The 19,814-nt window shown below is 47.8% G+C and overlaps 7 protein-coding genes across 7 annotated transcripts; 3 read left to right on the forward strand and 4 right to left on the reverse strand.

The window, feature by feature from the left end:
• Window positions 1–4,714: 4,714 nt before the first annotated feature.
• Window positions 4,715–6,399, forward strand: FSST1_005860 (SHNi-TPR domain-containing protein; the record flags this gene model as incomplete). The annotated part of the gene is made up of 4 exons (XM_083232174.1): window positions 4,715–5,341; window positions 5,401–5,639; window positions 5,696–6,044; window positions 6,103–6,399. The coding sequence occupies 4 exons, from the start codon at window positions 4,715–4,717 to the stop codon at window positions 6,397–6,399; spliced, it is 1,512 nt and encodes a 503-aa protein (XP_083089290.1).
• Window positions 6,400–7,112: 713 nt separating this feature from the next.
• On the reverse strand, window positions 7,113–9,206 carry FSST1_005861 (rRNA-processing protein MPP10; the record flags this gene model as incomplete). Its single annotated transcript, XM_083232175.1, has 1 exon — window positions 7,113–9,206. One exon carries the CDS (start codon window positions 9,204–9,206, stop codon window positions 7,113–7,115), a length of 2,094 nt encoding a protein of 697 aa, XP_083089291.1.
• Window positions 9,207–10,202: 996 nt separating this feature from the next.
• FSST1_005862 (uncharacterized protein) lies at window positions 10,203–11,871 on the forward strand (the record flags this gene model as incomplete). Its single annotated transcript, XM_083223792.1, has 2 exons — window positions 10,203–11,137; window positions 11,192–11,819. 2 exons carry the CDS (start codon window positions 10,203–10,205, stop codon window positions 11,817–11,819), a joined length of 1,563 nt encoding a protein of 520 aa, XP_083089292.1.
• A 990-nt stretch (window positions 11,872–12,861) lies between these two features.
• On the reverse strand, window positions 12,862–13,860 carry FSST1_005863 (RNA polymerase III-inhibiting protein MAF1; the record flags this gene model as incomplete). Its single annotated transcript, XM_083232177.1, has 1 exon — window positions 12,862–13,860. The coding sequence occupies one exon, from the start codon at window positions 13,858–13,860 to the stop codon at window positions 12,862–12,864; it is 999 nt and encodes a 332-aa protein (XP_083089293.1).
• A 1,606-nt stretch (window positions 13,861–15,466) lies between these two features.
• Window positions 15,467–16,762, reverse strand: FSST1_005864 (clathrin adaptor complex small chain-domain-containing protein; the record flags this gene model as incomplete). Its single annotated transcript, XM_083232178.1, has 5 exons — window positions 15,467–15,688; window positions 16,147–16,421; window positions 16,484–16,610; window positions 16,658–16,691; window positions 16,752–16,762. The coding sequence occupies 5 exons, from the start codon at window positions 16,760–16,762 to the stop codon at window positions 15,467–15,469; spliced, it is 669 nt and encodes a 222-aa protein (XP_083089294.1).
• Window positions 16,763–17,689: 927 nt separating this feature from the next.
• FSST1_005865 (uncharacterized protein) lies at window positions 17,690–18,683 on the forward strand (the record flags this gene model as incomplete). Its single annotated transcript, XM_083232179.1, has 2 exons — window positions 17,690–17,715; window positions 17,771–18,683. The coding sequence occupies 2 exons, from the start codon at window positions 17,690–17,692 to the stop codon at window positions 18,681–18,683; spliced, it is 939 nt and encodes a 312-aa protein (XP_083089295.1).
• Window positions 18,684–18,897: 214 nt separating this feature from the next.
• Window positions 18,898–19,686, reverse strand: FSST1_005866 (serine/threonine protein kinase BUD32; the record flags this gene model as incomplete). Its single annotated transcript, XM_083232180.1, has 1 exon — window positions 18,898–19,686. One exon carries the CDS (start codon window positions 19,684–19,686, stop codon window positions 18,898–18,900), a length of 789 nt encoding a protein of 262 aa, XP_083089296.1.
• Window positions 19,687–19,814: the final 128 nt, after the last annotated feature.

A 19,814-nucleotide genomic window follows, 5' to 3' on the forward strand; every position in this document is an offset into this window, starting at 1 on the left:
ATTGATTGCGGATCCTGTGGGGATGTTCCGAAGTATGGGGTAAAGTCGAGGTTGGATATGGATAAGAGAAGGAGAAAGGTAGAGGCGAGGGTCTTTTTGGAGAATGTATGAGAATATCGGCTAGGTGAGGCAGATCAAGCAAGTACTACCGACCTATGAAGGGAAAGGGAAATAAGTAGGCAGGTACACACCCCGTGCCTCCCGTATTAAGGCGAGGCGCAGCACAGCGGAAGGACTGGTTCATAAAAGAAAAATCGAAGAAAGAAGAGCAAAACAAAACAGAGCAAAGAGTAGGAAACTGCCAAGTGATGAATATTTGATCAGATGGGATAATGGGTAACTATTGTCTGAGCAGGCCAGACCAGCCTCAGGTCAGAGCGAAACAAGGGACGGGATCCCTGACGATACCCGATGGGGCTGATGGAGCTGACGAACTGACCTATACCAGGAAGATCAATGAGACTAGCTATGACCGGGATGTGGAAAGAAGGAGGCTCTTGTCGTTGGTGGAAGGGGGAGAATCAAGGCGGACGGCGGAAGCTAGGGAGTATTTCCACCACCAGATGAACGAGGAGAATTCTGGTCTGTTAATCCTCTAGCAAGACAGATAGGTTGGGGAAGAGAGCAGGTGACATATCTTATCTCGGCATGTTATATGCAGTGTTGTATTGATCAGATATAGGTCTATAGAGAGATCAGCAAACAAAGAGATTGCGTTAAAGAAACTTTTTTACGGTGTTATAGCATCTCCTATCATATTGGCCGCAGCTAATACCAGGATGGTGGGTTATCTTTGGATTGGATGTTTATCGTGGGGGTTCTGGGGTCAACGTCAACCACCAACGGTCAATCACGAGCCGGTAACATAGTTGTTTTACCTTGCCTGATATCCGTACAGATACAGGATCAGGCTCTGCTAAACTCAAACTGCCTGGGTAACTACATCTCCGTTTCTTTCGTCTTTACTTACTGTTTGGATCATCATCCCAAGTAGTAACGTGTCCATCATCCTGTTACGGATTGTCTCATCTCGAGTCATTCCACGACCATCAATCATCATGATATTCAGCTCTGAAAGCGGCGGACCCACGCAAGTTGCCAAAAAAGACACTACTGTAGCGAACAAACGGGTATCCATGATTATGCATTGGACGGATGATTTGGTTTGATTTGGGGGCACAGAGGATCCTGTCTATGAACGGGCGTCCTCATTAGTCAGTTGGTGACAGTTGCACACAAACATGCTCACTCAACAGTCCCTCACTTACAAGAAAGAAGAAACGCCACGCCAAATGAAGGTTGGGACCGGTTGAATGGGGGTGGGGGGAAGAGGATCTCAAGGGTCCAAGTTCCGGACTTATGAAACTCCACGGTTTCTTATAGACGGAAATGAGACATTCTCAATTATCCTCCAATCAAGTATTCTCATCAGTATCCCCCCGCATGCATGTATGCTTTAACTCTGGTGAATTCGGGTCGCGGTTGTTTCGAGTCCATCCTAAATATTCCCTGTCCATGTTGTTCTTATGTTTCAAGGCCATGCCCGTGGAAATTCCAACATGACACCTATTGAACCATGCTTAGCTGCTTGGGAATTTATGGTTACAGTTACAATTGCAGTTGCAGTTAGTTACAGTTGCACCCGGAGCAATATTTATCTAATCAAGCTTAGGTCTCGGGGGGGGGCTAAATACAAGGCGAGCATCAATATGAACCGAACCATTTGCCCACCTTACCTTTCTTTTTACGCTCGCGTGTTAGATATCACATGGTCAAAGGTTCCCAGTATCCTAGAATCTTCATCAGGTTTATTAGTATGCAAGCATTCTTGGGAACAATAAGCAACAGTTAATGTAATATTCCTATTCGTTAGTTTGGGTCCTCTCTGTGGATAACCTCTACTTCAAATCGGTACACGACTTGCGAGGCCGCTTCGTGTCGTGATATGTTACGTATTCGTCTCATACGTAATCTCCGCAATATGTCACATCCCGCGGGTTATGTTTGATCTTCCCAGCCTTTCACAAATTATAACAAATGTTTGTTCAATTTTACCGCTTTTCTCCCATTAGTTGAATAGGTATCACAAATGTCGCTTCGTACTACTCAATGCGGCAATTTCCGAATTTGGCCAATGTTCCGCAGTATTGGGACAGCCGCATATGAGGTAGGTAGATACGTCGTATCACCAACAAACCGACCATTCAAACAATTGCCGATTACATCTTCCGTGGTAAGAATCTTATTCATATCAATGCCGTCATCTTAGCAGTCAGTTGTTCTATGTCTCAGTGTCGTATTGTATCTGCTGCTCGGTAGGCCTCCAGCTGTAACAAGATACCTGATGTCTAAACATTCTCCAACGTTGTTGATCGATCCTCGATCTCAGTTCAGTATCGGAAGTCAAAGTACCCGGGTAAATTTGTTACAGATACATTACTTGACATATTTTCCATGATCCATCGTGTTTCGTCGTTCGGAAAGCTCTGCGAAACCCCATATCTTAGCATGGTCCCCTTAAGCGAATTGCTTGTCAACCAGTTTGTCCACGAATGAGCTACCGCCAAAATTAAAATCCTACACGTCTGGGCAAAACTCGGTCCTCTACAAGGCAGACCTTATTACGGTTCGGTTGCTAATTGGCATCTGATACGAGCTTCCCGTTGAGTGTCAGCCCAATTCCATCCAATGATTGACTGGGTAGTGACAGGACAAGCAAGACTTGGCTTTTCTTGGCTTTTCGCTATGTGTAACATGATAATGGTCAGCGACCAACAGTTTCGCCGAAGAAGCAATTAGGTTCTTTCCTCTGTGATAAAAATTTTCCACCGTTCGGATGTCCATGTCATTGTTGTTGTCAAGTCGACGTTGGTTGCCAATGTAGAGAACGGAATGGCATCATGATTCCCCTCTATCGTGATGGCATCATCCTACTCAATCCAGCCACAGTCATTCACTAACTGGACCAGAAACCGATCATATTACCTTCGGTATTAACGACCCGATCGAAACACCAATACCACCTTGAACAATTCCTGTCGATCTTGGGACTTGGCCTGCTGTCAGATCTTGTTCAGTTCTTGTGATTTTCTTATCTCGTGACAAGAACGACGCGCACTTATATGACAATCTTACCACCAATCGCATTGGCTCTTTTCAAGGTCTCTTGGCACTTCATAACACGAGCAGATAGTTGGCAGAAGAGGCGGTGCAACTAACTGGCCGGTCAAGGTCATGGTTGATAACATGACATGCTTCGGTTTGTTCAAAAAAGGCTCCGTGTATCCTCTTTCCCTTTCTGAAAAGGCGCAAACTCTTGACACAATCGTCCAGGGTTTTATGAGGTTCTGGATAAGTCATCCAGGGGGCTCGGTGCACATGGTAGAAGTTCTTGGCTCAGAGTATAATGCGGACTGGCACCACAACAAACTACAGACGTATCTGACCAAGAGCTTCACTACAAAAGGTCAGCTAGAGCGCTCTTCTAGTTTCGACTTTTTTATAATACCCACGTGCGTTCTCACGTTGTGCAGTTTCGTTTTCTTGGATATGTAAATACTGTGTCGTTTTCTGTTTTCCTATACTGCAAGTTTCTCTCTTCCCTTTCACGAGCTACCAAGCCCGTTCCATTTATAGGTACTTTACGCTTTATGTCACTGACATATCGAACTCTCTCATTTTTTCTTATTGCATTTAATTCGATGATACTTCGCCAAAAGCTGTTGTTATCTGACAATACCTTGGCGATAAGTCAATAATGCGAAGTCCAGAGGCACATGACTTCGCGTTTAAGTCGTGCCGGAAACTCACGATGCCACGCGCCAAATCAATTAGACGCGGGGTCTTCCTTCAACCTGAAACAGGTACTCGAAGGTTAGGGCTGTACAGAGTATACGACAACTCAATTAATCTTTCTCATTAATGCATTTTTTTTGTATTACATTTTAATACCTCGCCCGTACAATATCTAATTTCGAATTGATTCATTCGTAAGTTAACTAAAATACAGCGTTCTATCACAGCGCCAATTTGAGAGAAGGTTTAAAACTTTCAAAGACTCATCGTCACAACAATACTCATAAAATTTAATCACAATACGGTAATGTATACTTTTATTTATTTCTCAGCAGAACATACGTTAGTTAGTCTATACTTTTTCAAAAGGCTGGAGACGTTGACAAGATACAACTTGCCAAACGGCTGGCTATAGGGTAACTTTAGCTGACCTAACGGGTACTAGACTAGGTACCTCTCAACGTACAGTAGCCACTACTAAGGTAGATAATATGCGTACCTAACGTTAGTGGTCTCTCCCCTGCATAAAGTACCTACCCCAAGCTTGGAGCTTGGAGCTTTTGCTCGCTGAAACGAACTGCCTGACGCCACTAATAACCAATCAGACGCGTCAGCATAACCTCGTCCCTCAGCACCTCAGCTTGGCGCGTCATACCTTGGCTTGATATCACCAGGTCGTCGTTGCTGGGTCGTCCATCTTGTCTTTTGACTTTAGACTGTCGCAAACTTTCCACCTAAGATCGCATCATTTTTCTCACGACACCCATCAATCTCATCTCATATTCATTAATCTCGTAACCTCCCATCAAATCTGTTCACCTGTTCACCTGTTCACCTGTTCACCTGTTCGCCCGCCCACTCACTCACTCACTCACTCACTCACTCACTCACCCATTCAATTGACTTTAACCAAGCCGCAATGTCCGACGTTACAGAGCAGACTGCGCCTGTCGTGGATGAGGCCGCTACTACATCCAACGAGTCGCTCGCACCCCCTGCTGACGATGTCGCAAACGTTACTGAAAAAGTAGAGTCTGCTACTATCACACCTGCTATCGGAACTCCTAGCGTCGGCACCCCCAACACCGACTTCCTCATTGCGAACGACCAAGACCCCAACAGCAAGAAGGTTACTCTTGCTGATCTGTCCGCAAAGGGCGCTGCTTTGTACGCCCACAGGAACTACGAGGAGGCCGCCGAAGTATTCTCCAGAGCCAGCATCCTCCAAGCCGAGCTCAATGGTGAAACATCACCCGACAATGCCGAGATCCTCTTCCACTACGGCCGCAGCCTGTTCAAGGTCGGTCAAAGTAAAAGCGATGTTCTCGGAGGCACTGCCGCCCCCGAGAAGAAGAAGAAAAAGAGTGCCGAGACTAAGCATAAGAAACCTGCCGAAGCCAAAGCTGAGAAGGTGACACAAGAAGGCGTTGAAATTGTCGCCGAGCAAAAAGAAGCAGAGAAGAAGTCAGAAGACATCAAGGGAGATAAGAAGGCCCTGTTCCAGTTCACTGGCGACGAGAACTTTGATGAGTCCGACGAGGAAGAGGTATGTGCCAATCATCGAACACTAATCTCCCTTGGTTATGCTAACTGTTTCCCCCAAAGGATGCTGAGGGTGAGGAGGACGAGGAAGAAGACGACGACTTGGCTACTGCTTTCGAGATTCTCGACCTTGCTCGAGTATGCTACGTCAAACGACTTGAAGCGCTCGAGAAAGAGGAGCAGGATGAGAGTGGCAAAGGCAAGGAGGTCGCAGATGGCGATTCGCCCGTAATGCGACATGTGAGGGAGCGCCTCGCTGACACCCATGATGCCCTCTCTGAGATCTCCCTTGAGAATGAACGGTACGCGCAACCTCTTGTACGAAACTGGCCTGGCTCTTACACTAACACCACAATAGCTACCCCAATGCCATTGAAGACGGCCGAACATCACTCAAGTACAAGCTTGAACTGTACCCCGAAGAGTCTGAGATTATCGCCGAAGCCCACTACAAGCTTTCCTTGGCTCTGGAGTTTGCTTCAGTAACCACACCTGGCGATGACGGTGCGAACGCTAAACGCGAGGAGATGGACCAAGGCCTGCGCGACGAAGCTGTCAAGGAGATGGAACTGGCCATCAAGAGTTCCAAGCTCAAGCTTCAAAATAAGGAGGTGGAGCTTGCTACCATGGCATCTCCTGAGGACAACGAATTGGCACGAAAGTCTATTCAGGAAATGAAGGAAGTTATTAGTGACATGGAGCAACGCGTAAGTACAACTCGGCCCCCCTTGGATCTATAGAAGTCCATCTGCTAACACTGAGCAGCTTGTCGACCTGCGCAACGACCCTGTCGATACCAAGGACATTCTTGGCGCTGATGCATCCATCGGTGGTATTCTCGGTGCTGCCATTGGCGAGTCCGCTGCTGAGACCAAGGCCCGAGTCGAGGAGGCCAAAAAGACCGCTACCGATCTCAGCGGATTGGTCCGCAAGAAGAACAAGGAGGAGGCTACCACAGAAGCTGCCCCCGAGCTCGCACCGGAAGCTGATGCTAACGGTAAGCGAAAGGCCGAGGACCCGGCTGAAGATGCTGAGGCGAAGAAGACCAAGGTGGAAGCCTAGATACAGCAACGAACAACACTACTAAGCTGTCGATTGGGAGGGAAAATTCACGAGCGGAGTTAGGGTTAACAGCATTCCCCTTGGAATGAGGGACAGGAAGAACATGCATGTACAATTAGTTAAAAGGATGTATCGGCAATAATGGGTTGTATGTTTTGTGAAACGAGGGACAGGTCCTCGTAACTTGACATTGGATTCTTTATGCTTTATAGTGCACCTGAGTCTTTTATACATTTACATATAAACACAGACGTAAAAAAGTCAAGCGTCAACTGCAATGGCTCTAGGTTCATATGTCCCTGTTTTGTAACTAACTGCCGCATTCGATATCAAGAAAGGCCCAGAGCAACGTAACCTGATTCAGAGAACATTGTGCTGTTTAGAACAAGAAGACTCAGAACGAATTGCTTTTGTTTGCATATATAAGCAGAGAACGTCATCAAGATTAGACACAATATTAACTGTTTGTTGGGAAGAGACCTCTCATACTAGGTATGTATCAACACAAGATTGAGATTAGAAAAAAGAAACATCTCTCAGTTACCACGAAGGAAAATAGTAAAGATAGATATATATCGACATGCGTCAAACATGAAAGTGCGTTTCTATTATGAATCGCTCGCAAGCCATGCAAACACCCCTTCGTTACTTTTTACACCCTATCCCTTACCCAAACAGAAAAAAGAAACACCTTCTCCTCTTCACAGCTACTACTACAGCTTGTAGTTTCCACCTGAAGCAATCTTGACATTCTTCGCCTTGTTGCCATCCACATCGGTAATCTCTCCCTTGCGGTTGATAACCTTGACACCACCCTTCTTGAGGTCGGCAACGGCGTCGCGCTGCATCTTGGCCCGCTTGCTGACAGCCTTGCCGCCGTCGACACCACCCGCCTTGCGCACACGCTCCTTCTCGCGACGGCGACGGCGAGCCTTGTCTTCGCGTGACATCTCTTGGCGCGCAACAGGTAGACCGGCCTTGGTGACGACTTCGCCGTTGGCAGCCTTCTCGGTGGAGCCAGCCTTGTAGACTTCCTGGGGAGCCATGCGGCTGCTCTCGCCAGTAACACCCTGTGCCGTTGTGGGTTGAGCGTCCTCCATGGCGATGGTCGCGACATCGGTGACGACTGATAGTGAGGGAGCTGTGGGCTTGGGCTTGTAGTGCCATGAGCTGAGCGAATCAAGACGAGCGCAGACATCCTTCCACATTGCCTCAACCTCTTTCTCTTCTCTCTGTAGCTTCTCGTCCGACTGGCTGACGTAGCTATCGGGGTCTTGGTTCTTGACGTGCTCTTCCTCGTAAATTTCTGCCAGACCCTTTGTAGCCTTGCTATCGTCAAGTTCAATAAGACCACGGCGTGTGCTCGCAGCTGTGCCCTCAGTATCGGGTCGTCGACGGATAACCTCATCAAACTCTTGTGCTAGAATACGGCGCTTAATGAGGTCCTCGATACTCTCGCTAACTTCAGGGGTAATGACTGGGACAGGCTTGCCAACGTGCTCAAAGTCAAGATCCTCCTCGAGCAACGAGTTCACTGGACGATCAACAGCAGCGGCTTCACCAGATAGTGCCCACTCTCGCTTGGCAACGGAGGCAGCCTCAAGCTTACGAATTTCCTCAGCAAGCTTGGCTTGTCTGCGCTCGTGAGCTGAGCGTCGTGACTTGGGGTCTCCGGCGGACACATCAGATAGCGCATCATCAGAGTCCTCCTGTTCTGACTCGTCGTCGAAGAGATCCCTTTTAACATCGGCCATGGCCCTCTCAACGTCGGCGTCGTCCGGCTTTTCATTTTGGAACTTGACAGACTTTTTAGGCTTGCCACCCTGATACTTCCTGCGTGGTGGTGCAAAGAAGTCCTTGTAGTAGACCTCGTTGGCGTTCATATCGTTTTCCTCATCGTCCACATCATCCACGTCCATACCCTCGTCCTCGCTGTCGCCTTCTGGAGCATTGAGATCCATATTGCCAAACGTGGGACCACCTTCGTCATCACTATCCTCTTCATCTTCGGCTAGCTGTGCCTTCTGAGACTTTGAGTTAGGCTTGTCGGCAGATAGAGGATCGGCATCCCAGTTGATTTCCTCATCGTCGCTTGCTTGATCTGTGTAAGGGTCTCCCTTGGCGTCCTGCTCCTCGAAGTATTGTGATTGTCGGTTGAAGTCGTCGAGAGAGAAGAAGCCATCGTTGAGACCATCAGGATCCGCCTCATACTCCTCCGCTTCCTCATCGTCCTCTTGGTAGTCATCTTTTCCTTCCTCGAACTCCTCTTCTTCTTCATCTTCCCAATCGTTTTCTTGACCGTCCTCGAGCGCTTCGTCTCCTGATATTTGCTCTTCGTCCTCTTCTCCAGACACTTCTTCGTCGCTCTCATCCTCGTCATCGGAGTCCACCTCGAAGCCATCCTCTCCAAATTCAATTGTCTTGGAGTCAGCGCCGTTAACAGCAATCTCTTTACGCTCCTCCAGCTCAGCAAGGGCCTCCTCAGAGTACTTTAGGACTCCTCCAATAATTCTCTTAGCCTGTTGCCAAACTTGGCCCGTTTCGAAGCCATCGACGTAAACCTTGCGCATCTTGAGAACATCTTCGCTTCCGACAGCGCCCCTCTTGCGCTTGCGGTTCTCTTTTAGCCTTTCCTGCTGTTCATCGCCGACTTGCGAAGCAAATCCTTCAAGGGTTTGTTTGACGAGGTTAAGAGAATCGGTCGGGATAGAAGCACTAGGTTGGAGGAAGTTGTGTCGCTTGCCATCGGCTAGAGTTTCTAGAAGCGCCAGAACATGGCTGTTTGTGAGGGAATCGGGAGCGGCCATGGTGAGCGGCGCGGCAGTCAAGGTATGTGAGGTAGAAGTGAGCGATGGCGACGTCTGAGCAGCCATGCTCTGGTGTGAGGGGGTTGAGCAGAGCGGATTTGCACTGCTTCAATGTTATAAAAGCCTATGTCAAAAGAAAGGCGTCGTGCGATTTTGCTGTGATGACTTCGGTTGAGTTGAAGCTGAAGACAAGACAAGATAATTGATAGCAGGAAAAAATTTGGGAGAGTCGATCAGGCCCCGCGACGAGTAAAGTTTGCGCATTATGATTGGCCAATTATTATTTGCCAAGATAACTGATAAGAGATAAGAAACGAACCCTTGACACTTGAGCCACCCCTTCCTTTTAAGAGATATTGAACAAGAAATAACAAGGGCTATTATCATCAAATTGCTATTAAACTATATATTTAAATTGTAAGTATATTTTTTCTTTCTTTTTACTATTTGACAACGTCAATGGGGGTTGGGCACTTGAGTACTCTTGAGCTTCTGCTTTAGCAGTAGGTGTTATCTGGTAGTATTTGCTTACCTATAATGCCTTCATTGCGATTTCTAAGCATAAAGTAGAATGCAGAGTTTAAACTTGTATGTGTATTCATAACATCTCGAAGCCTACGGCTTACAAACCCTGTAGGAAAACCAGATCCATAAAAGCCCAGAACTAGTAGACCCATCTTGACAACACGACTATTGCTTGAATAGCAGCCCGTTATGCCATTTCAAGGCCATTTAATTACACTATTGGCAGCCCAGCCGAGACTTTTCCAATCTCCCCTGAAGCTAGACATGTAAACTAACATCAATTTGTTCTATATTTCGACCCGAGAAAACTTACTTACCAGTACCTCATTGGTTCAGGAATGACTTAAAAATCAGCAGCAATATCTGTGCACTGCTTTATTTGTAGAAGCGAACCCCAAAGCTCGAGTAAAAAGAGACTCAGTTCCCATGTAGAAATGATTCTATCTGCATATCCCACAAACTTACGTTAATATGGTGTCCTCGAAACTGTTTACTGTTGCGGTAACTGCGTCGAGCCTGTGGGCTGTTGATGCCGGGAAGTGCAGACCACACACATCGTTTTTGACCTTAACATCAGGGGCCTCAACTACTACGTCGTCCTCATCCCGCTACTTTATATCACCTGATGATGGAACAAATGCCTCATATTCAACTGATTATTCGACTTCTACAGATTCCGTTGAGGGTATATCCTTTGGTATGAGTGATTCTTCAGCGACGACGTTGGACCAGACAACAACCTCAGGCTCAAGTATTTCAGAGCCTACAGCTACAATCCACTCGACAGTTTCTTCTAACACTGATGTGATTGAAGTGTCAAGCGTCTCGAGCAGTTTTGCTACTGAAATTTTGGTTGAGACCACAACATTTAGCGATCCAACCACGACAATTGACACTATCACGATCCCTACTGACGCATCTACATCGATTGACACTTCCTTATCGACCGGCATTACTGTGTTGACTGGTACTACTGATATCACTATGTCGACTGGTAGCGATGCTCCCTACGAAACTATAGTCTCTACGAAATCTACCACGTCCATTGAACAAACTACAACCACTGATGTAGTTATATCTGCCCAATTAACTTCTGTTGAGATTACCGATACCATCGAAACACCTGCGACAACCGAAATTACCACCGCAGATGTTACCATCACAGAGTTCACCACAGTTTCTGTACTCAAGAGCGCAAGCACAACGGAAAGCCTCTGGACTTCTACCACTGCAGTCTCATGCCCTGTCTATTCAAACGCCGTTGATGACTCCAGCTTTGAGGGAGAAAACAACGCTCCCAATAGATGGGAATCAATGGGGCAATTCGCAGGGACGGTTGTGACCTATCAGAAGCAAAGCAGCACCTCTCAAGAAGTGCCGCGGGCTCATAGTGGCGACCAGTTTGTGTAAGTCGAGCAGCTATCCACCCCGGCCCCAATACCAAGCTAACTCCTCGCAAGGCTCCTCGGTACGGACGTTGGAACTGACATGCGGAGAGTCGTTTCTCTGGATAACAAAAAGTATCAAATCTGGATTACGTATGCTGCCATCTCTGATCCTGACCAAGATTGGTCTTTCAATTTTGTTGTCGCCACAAGTTCCGGCCACGCGACGAGACAAACGATCAATGTCCTGAGAGGCTCCCCTTTTGTGTATAAGCAGGAAAGCACAATATTTCAAGGGCGGAAAGACGACTCTATCAGTGTTTTGGCGAGACCCTTAGCGGATTTAAAACCTCGCTTGGTTGCTATTGACGACATTTACGTGGCTGAGTATGTGCCCTCTTGTGTTACACCTACAGCTAAAACCGAACTGTGTGGCGGCATACAAGGTAATCCCAGTAATGCTGGACAGCCGTATCGAACAGTCAGTCTCAACCAAGGAAATGAAGAAATATGTGCACAGCTGTGTGCCAAGGATGAGAGCTGTGTGACATTCGGCTGGTTGGTGGAACAGTATTTCAAAGCCTGTAATCTTTTCAAAGACACCAAAGAAAAACTAGGAATTTCTGTTAGAGAGGGACGCGGAACGATATTCTATGACCGATCTTGTTGGCAATGCACCGGTCTTGATTGCTCGCCGTCCTGATATCGCTAGAACGCCGAGGCAGCTACAAACAGAGACTTCAAGGTCGAAATAGCAGGTTTGGTGTGGAAGTGGTATTAAAGATAGGTGCACTAGCCTGACGACTTCCAGACCAAACTTGCTATTAGTATCTGCCTTTATTTAGAACACAATTTACTAGAAACCTGCTTACACAGATGAATTGTGTGTTGGTTGTCAGAAGACGTTCATAGAGCCCAGACTAAACTAAACGATCAAATGGATTCTTAAACAGTATTAATTTTGGCGGTCAACTTGGGCCAAGATCCAAGCCGCAGGAAACTGAAATCATAAACTTGCATTATCATGTCAAAGCAAAGACCAGCCCGCCTAGCCCACCGTACCCGTCATATACGTTGTCACCATAAGAATCGTCCTATCCGAGTTTCCCATGGCTTCAACGCCGTCCAGACTCTCACACCATTCCCAACCGAAATCCTAGCCCCGTAGAGCATTTATGTACCGGGGCATAGCTATATCAGGCGATAGTCCAAGCAAACAGCAGTATGACCAAACCCGATACAAAGGATATTGATGAACAGGATACGAAAAAGAAAAACGCCCCAAAAAAGTCACTAATGCGTGCCTTTATCGCCAGGAAAAAAGCAGGCCGAAATGCGATACCCGGAAACGCCTCATGTCGCGGATCTCACCCGCTCTCACTGACCAGAAGCCTACCCGGGCCCCACGCTTCCGTTATGAACAAACCAATGTGCTGAAAGAGAAAACATAATGCAAGAGCGTCCATAAAACAGAGAGTTGAAAGAAAAGTGGTGTGTTGCTTAGCCTCTTTCGTCTCGATTTGCTGCGATCGAGTAACCGATTGAGGTGACAGTGTTGAATGTCGAAAAAGCGTAACGAAAGTAATTTCGAAGGAACGTGACGAAAGTTGGGTTTGACAAGACCGCAACTAGTGGATAGCAGAAGACGCCCAAAGTCTTAGGGTATGAAAATAAAGAACCTCAAGTCTTGTCTAAGTCGCATAAGCTGACCTAATGATTTCGTCCCTTATGCTTCCAGTGGCGCTTCAGATCTCCATACGACCTGCGATGTCTTCACTCATGAACCTGTCGGGACTTCTGTCGAGCATATCGATATCATCTTCGAATTCGTCTTCAAATTCATCGTCCGAGTAGGCGACCAGGTCACCGTTTTCTCCGCGATTCCAGAAGAGGCCATCGTCGTTAAGATTTTCGTCGCCTTCATTATAAGGCACCAATTCCGCATTCTCGCCAAGCCAGTAGTTGGCTCGTTTTTGTGCGCCAGCTGACTCGAGTTGCTGATTGCTGTGGTTTCTTGCAAGATTGGCGGGACGCAGGGTTGGGCTGTGTGATGAGATGACTGGTACAACACGAACATACAGGTAGGCGACTCGCTTCAATGCGCGGTTGAAAAAGAAGTAGTGCGAGGCCCAGATCGCACTCTCATCTTCCTCGAAAGGGTCACTATCAGGGTTGTAGCTGAAAATGGTACACTCGTTAAGGTGCATTTCCTTATCGATCAACGACCAACATTGGGGTCCCCAGACTGATGAAGTCGCCTCGCTGCCCAGTGAAGACCCTAAAGACTTAGGCTCGAAATTAGGCCTTACGTTTTGTAGGATGGAATCGAGGTTGATCATAACGCGACGCAAATTCCGCTCACGTTTGAAGTCGTTGGGTCGAAGCACATGAGAAAAGTCGTAGTGTGGGTGGCTAGCATTGAGTGTTGCAATAAGGTACGCAAACGTCTTGCGGCTTGAAAGCTCGGAAAGAGGACCAAAAGCGCTCGAATGCGAAAACATTTGCATGCTTGGTGATGTGGCTAGCATGTGAGCGCGTTCAGGTGGTGAGAGGCTAGCACCAAGCTTTAGGAGAGCCTCGTGTTGTGAATTTAGGTCATTGTCGATGTTTTTGTACAGCTTCTTATCGGTGCCTGATGCTTTCGTTGTGTAAAGATCGCACCCGCCCGTAACGTTGCAGTCGGGAGTGTTGAAGTTGAGCGTGCTTGTCACCGCTTCGAAGTCTTGTACCGGTAAATACTTCATGTTGAGGCCGAAAAAGTAACAGGTCTCTTAGGGTATAAAAATAAATAGCCTAAGGAGTCTGGTCCAAAGAACATAAGCTGATCGCCTAATTTCGTCTCTTATACTTGAGGTCAAGGGAACAGATTGCGTCAGCGTGGAGTTTTGGTGGGCCGCAGTCGGAAGGTGATAGTTGTCGCGACAAGGAGAGCAATGCGATGCGACAGTCGAGTAGTTAGGTGTCCAAACGGTAGGAATTTATTGGAGTTGGTCGCGATAGCTCCTGGAATCTGATGATGAAGGGGAAAGGTTGAGGATGGGCGATAGGGTTTGGACGGATAGAAGTCGGTAATTGAAGCCGAAGCCTGCCGTTTTGGAGAGGGGCGCGATCAGTAACTTCGAACACGGCCTTGATGCGATGTAGTCGGCAGAACCCTGGGCCCTAAGATAAAAAAAGATTTTGGATGCTGATGATGATGACGACAAGTACCTAGTCTAGTAGGTATGTACGTAGGGACTGTTGATCAAGATTGGGCGGGAGATTGCCGAGTGTATGTACCTGGTCGGTGTATGGAACTGTTGATGAAAAGGGGAAGTAATGGTTGTTGAGATAAGCAAGTGACAGGCCGAAGAAGATGATTTCACTTGGCTAAAATCGTAAGCAGAACCAAGGCCAACAAAGAAACATAAGAACAAGAAAAGGAAATGATGACTGATAAGGTGAGGGGCCAAAATCGAATGAATTGATTGATTGACTGATTGAGAGGATGGATGGGAGTGACCGGCTTCGGGATACGGTGGAATGGGATGGGACGGGATGGAGGGGATGATGGTCAGCGGATGATGATGGGCTGCAACTTTGCCTGCATTTGCGTTTGCGTGGCATTGGTAGTATGTAATAGCGCAGCGCTGCGTTGTGTTGTGTTGCGCTGTTCTGTGTCACATCTTGTCCAACACCGACGTGGAAACCCACTCAAACCTGATGTGATTAATGCTGCGGCAGACCATGGGATCCTGATACTAAGCTCATGATGCGAGTTGAGCTGAGCTTAACCCGGTCTCGGCCATTGTTGGGAATTCCGGGGGCCCAGATTGCGCCAGCTGGTTTCGGCACTGCCAGGGTCAAGGTCAATCTAGGCTAGAGCCTTAGTAGCCAAGGCAAATCAAGGGGTCCTCCCCTGTCATGACAGCTCATGCTTCATCTTTTGGCTCTCATGAGACAAACTCGAAATCCCTAATTGATAGGCGATTTCTTTGCTGCCAACTTACAACCCAATCGATCCGCCCATGTTCTCCATGGCAATCTCGTGGTTCTGATGAAGATCTGAATGCGTAGGTTTGTGGCACTGCAATAAGGGGGCCCCACGAGTGACCAGTGTTGGCGAATAGGACTCTGTCCCGTAACCACGCGCTTCATCGCATGGTGCATCGTCTTTCGAACAATGAAACGGATCCATTACTCAAGCCATGATCTAATGTCAGTTCAACGATGGAGATAGAAATGCAAATGGAAAACAGGAAAAAATAATGTCAATCGCTTTCTCTTGATTTTGGTTCTGGGTGGAGGTGTTTGCGACGGAGCAATGCGGCTGAAAACGGGTTCGTTGAGCACATGGAGGAAGTAAACGTGTCAGGATCGAGTATTCTCAATGGCATATAGCATCTGATGATGGCCATCGTAGCAGTTCTTCTGCTTTACGCTCAAGACTCGATATCCTTCCAGTGTTCCGACAATGCTCGACGCAAATGGCCTGAGCGCATCTGCACCGATTGCCGCAAGCTGCCGTAACCACCACCACCCAGAGGCCTCATCTCTTGATACGAAAGAAGGTGGTTTTCCACCGTCAAAGATCTACAAAACAAGGCCTTGTTGGCCTGAGACTCCCAAACACCACCTGCGCCGGTTCCCACGATGTAAACATGCGTGTCCTCTCTTCCCATCGAAGAGATGCTCAGCCGCATGAGTCTTTCACATTACAAAACTCCCGTCTCCTTGAGCGACCCAATTATTTGTTCGTCGACCTGTTGATCCAAAGTCAATCCTTAGCCAGTGATAATGCTGTAGCTCGTATGAAAGCGTTTGTTATGAAATTGGACGGGTCGATCTGATGTTTCGTGAAGCGAGGTCGAACTAGTGCCGGACAGTAATCACAAGATCGTCGAGGAATGTTTACATGATCTTTGTAACTTCGTCCTCGACCTTGTGGAAAGGGTTGGCGTCAGCTGGCTTGCGACGATGTTGGGTAATTTGGGTGTAGGTTGCCAGGCTATCACAAAACTTCACAGTTTATCTAGCTGGACGTCACTCACCTCCATATCTTCAAGAGAATCTTGCTGGCCGATGCAGCGAAGAATGTTCTTTTTGCTCGTCTCCTGCAGCTCGCCCGCGAGAAGGATTTCATCGAGAATATAGTATGCTTTGGTGAAGGAGAAGATAATATCAAGCTCGCACACATTGCCATAGTATTTATCCATCTGTTCGACGTATCGGTGAATAATCTCGAGGGTGATCAGCTCGTTGTCATCGGAGGAGCAGCCGGCGATGAAGAAAAGCGATGCATATCGGCGGTAGACGATCTTGGTATCTGTTCAGAGGTTAACATGAGCCAGTCCAAACAAATAACAAAAGGGGCGGAGGGAAGCTGACCCTTGTATTCGAGGAAGTTGCACATGCGCGTTCTACGAGCCAGCACAAGCTGAGAAACATCCTTGACGATCTTGGCCTTATCCTTGGGTGAGAGGGTTGAGAACCATTTGGCAAGGCGCTTTTGTGACTAGTCAGTGATGATGTTAAGCGGTGCATGTGAGCAACTGTACGCACCACTTTGCCTTGGCGAGATAGGAGAATAAGGTAGCTGCCAAATTAACTCTTGATTAGCGGGCGGTGTAAATTGATGAGCCGTGGAAAATCATACTGGATCGCCATGATGATTTATCAAGCCTGCGTCGAGGCGGCAGGTCAAAGTCAGGGACAGGTTTCGAAAGATGACGGAGGATAGGTACAATTCTGGCTTTGAGGTGGACACGGAAGCAATTCAGGCGGGTTGGTGACGAGCTGGGTAGAGGTCCAATGATGAAGTGGCCCAGGCTCCAGTCAATCCACCAAGGCCCAGACTCTCCAGTACTGATTGCCTGAACCAACAAGTCAGGCAACGAGACATCTATCTCAGTGGCTGCAGGTACAAAACTGAGTTAAGCTTCTAGAATAAACAATTTAATATAATTCTAATATTTGGACTATTCCCAAGTCACTGAGACAGGTAATTTCTATGTACAAAATATCCACCATATCCTGCCAAAGAGCTTTAATCTCGATGCGAAAGATACCAAGGGACATCCAATTGTCTGATGAAATAGGCCATCTCTGGGCGGTATCATTAAGCACGCGACTGCGCTATTGTTGATGTCAGAATTACTGTAGGTTTACCTACCTTAGTAGGTAGGTTCAGTCTCGTCTCGGGACAGCAAAACGGGTAGCTAGATAGATGCAAAGCCAACCATCCATCCATATATGCACATGCTTGTTCAGTCACTTCCGACCTTCGCTTGACAGGTACAAACATCAAATATCGGCCGTGATTTCAAATCGTTTTACCTTTAACAAATAGACATTACTAAGCTATCCGCTTTACATACCCCACGTATTCGATAGCACTGGCACGCCTTTGGATAGACCAATTTGGTCCGTCTGTAGCTTGACGGTCCTTCTCCGAATTTACGCCTCGAAGACCCCGACGGGGAAAATTTCCCTCTTATTTTAGATAAAGTCTCGACTCGAACTATTTCCCACTTCTTTCTTCTCGTCTCATACTTTTAAAGCGGGCTTCTATTGCTTTGGTACAAGATTTTCACCATGACGAGACTTATTCTATCCACGGCGTAAGTTATAGCTGACTTCTGTGCGGGTTTATGCTTACAAAACCCCTCTCGGCAGCAATGTCATGTTGGCAGGCCCCTCCGTTATTCGCAAGCCCGGTAACGCCAGATCCAACCTTGAACTTGTCAATTCTCTGCGAGATAATATCGCTGAAGCCCAGCGTGACTATGCGACCGATACAGAAGGAACCAACGGCTTCACGAACGGCAATGCGCTCAACGGCAACCACACGGCTGTAGACCTATGGACCGAGAAGCAGGACGATGCGCTATATGTTCCTCGCATTAATTGGAATGCCGCAGGCCTACGAGAAGAACCCAGCCAGTACGAGATCACTGTCAAGTTTTTTGTCCTCCCGGGTATGTCTGAAAATGCTCGGGAGCAACACGTGAAGGAAGCTCTGGATTTGGTCCGGAGGGAACTCGGCATCACCACAATCGATTTATTGATTGTGTCCTTCCCCGGAATTTCATTCGAGGGTAGCTGCGAATGGGAGGCAGACAAGACCAATGCCCACCAAGGAAACCTTGAAGAGGAACTCGCAACTTGGAAGGTATTCGAGAGTCTACACAAGCAGGGCCTCGTGAAGCGTCTGGCTGTGGCCGAATTCGGTAGTGAGAAACTCAGCGCCTTTATCAAGCGTACGACTGTCCGACCCGTTATTGACCAAATCAACCTACGCAACTGCTGCGATGTCCCACCTCCGCTGAAGAAGCTCGCGGAAGATGAAGGCGTTGAACTACACGTCCACAACGATTGTACTGATATCCTTCCTCATGGCACTCTGCGAGAGCTCCTCAGCCACGGCCCAAAGGGTGCATGCCTGCTTGCCGACACAAACAACAACCGCGCTGGCTTGACGGGGGAGCTTGCTCCCGAATGGGTCGTCCGATACACAGCTTTCGTACAGGATCGAGGCGTCATAGAGAACAAGGGATATTTTGCAGGCGCAGAGCTGGTGAGATCATAGCTGAGTATTCCTGCAACGGTCGAAAACGAAGAAGATTAAACAGCGAGGTTTCTTGGTATGTTTGGATCTGGAACCGCATATGATGAAATGTGGTGGCATCATTCGTCCATTTGTTCTTTTTTCTTTCTTCTGCAAAACAGCGAGCATCAGATACACGGAGTTTAGACACTATGGTAGGGAAATTGGCTGCAAGACGGCATTTCTGTTTTTTGTTTCATCCGAGCATGCTTCGTTTGCGGCCTCTCATCCGCACGTCTTCCAACTTTTTAAGTACAACCTTGGCCTGCTTAAAGGTTTGGCCGTAAGCATCAAGCACCTCTGAGAAGACACATTCCGCCCGAGGATGTGTACTGCCAAAAGCTCTCTCCAAAACATAGAGATCTACCGCACGGTCCTCATCTGATATACTTCCACTTGCAAGACCCAGGTCAATGATAACTAACTCTCCGTGTAAAGGATTGGCGTCTTGCGGGTTGGCGAGAGGCTCCAACATCATGTTGCTTGTAGTCAAGTCGCCGTGAACAATGCCGACTTTGTGCATACTACCAATAGCGGTACCGATTCTGCGCATGAGATCCTTCAACTCTGTATCGTTCTCGATGCCCTCCGTCCTGTTTCCCAGTCTCTCGTTGATGCTCTTACGGACAGGTCCTCCAGATATCCATTCCAGCATCAGCCAGCCGGCAGCTTCATCTACAGCGTAGACCGCTGGGACGCGGACACCATCGCGACGGCACTTTGCAAGAATGCGAGCCTCTGAGAGAATGCGGTGTTTCGTAAGGCGCTGGTCAAGAACTGGGTGTCTCCAGGGCTTAGGAGGTCGATACTTTAGAGCGCAGGGAATATCCGGTAACAGATAAGTGCTTTTGTAGAGACGACCCTCGGCACCTTGTGTGATGAGGATTGGCGGGGTTGACGCGGGGTACTCGAGGATTTTAGGGAGGGGAAACTGGTGCGCTTGCGCCGCGGGGTCGGCGGTCGCCGTAGCCGTGGCTGTCGTCATGAGAGAACTATCGACTTGATTATTGTTGAGAGAGGGAGAGAGGGGTTGATGCTGGCAAGGGGGAAATGCTTAGACGATGGCAGTGGAGTTCGCGAGATCTGATGATTCTGACAAGCTGCAAGACTGGC

The sequence above is a fragment of the Fusarium sambucinum genome, chromosome I (genome assembly GCF_050947815.1).
Source record: "Fusarium sambucinum isolate potato_lamoka chromosome I, whole genome shotgun sequence".
Taxonomy (NCBI): Eukaryota; Fungi; Ascomycota; class Sordariomycetes; order Hypocreales; family Nectriaceae; genus Fusarium; species Fusarium sambucinum.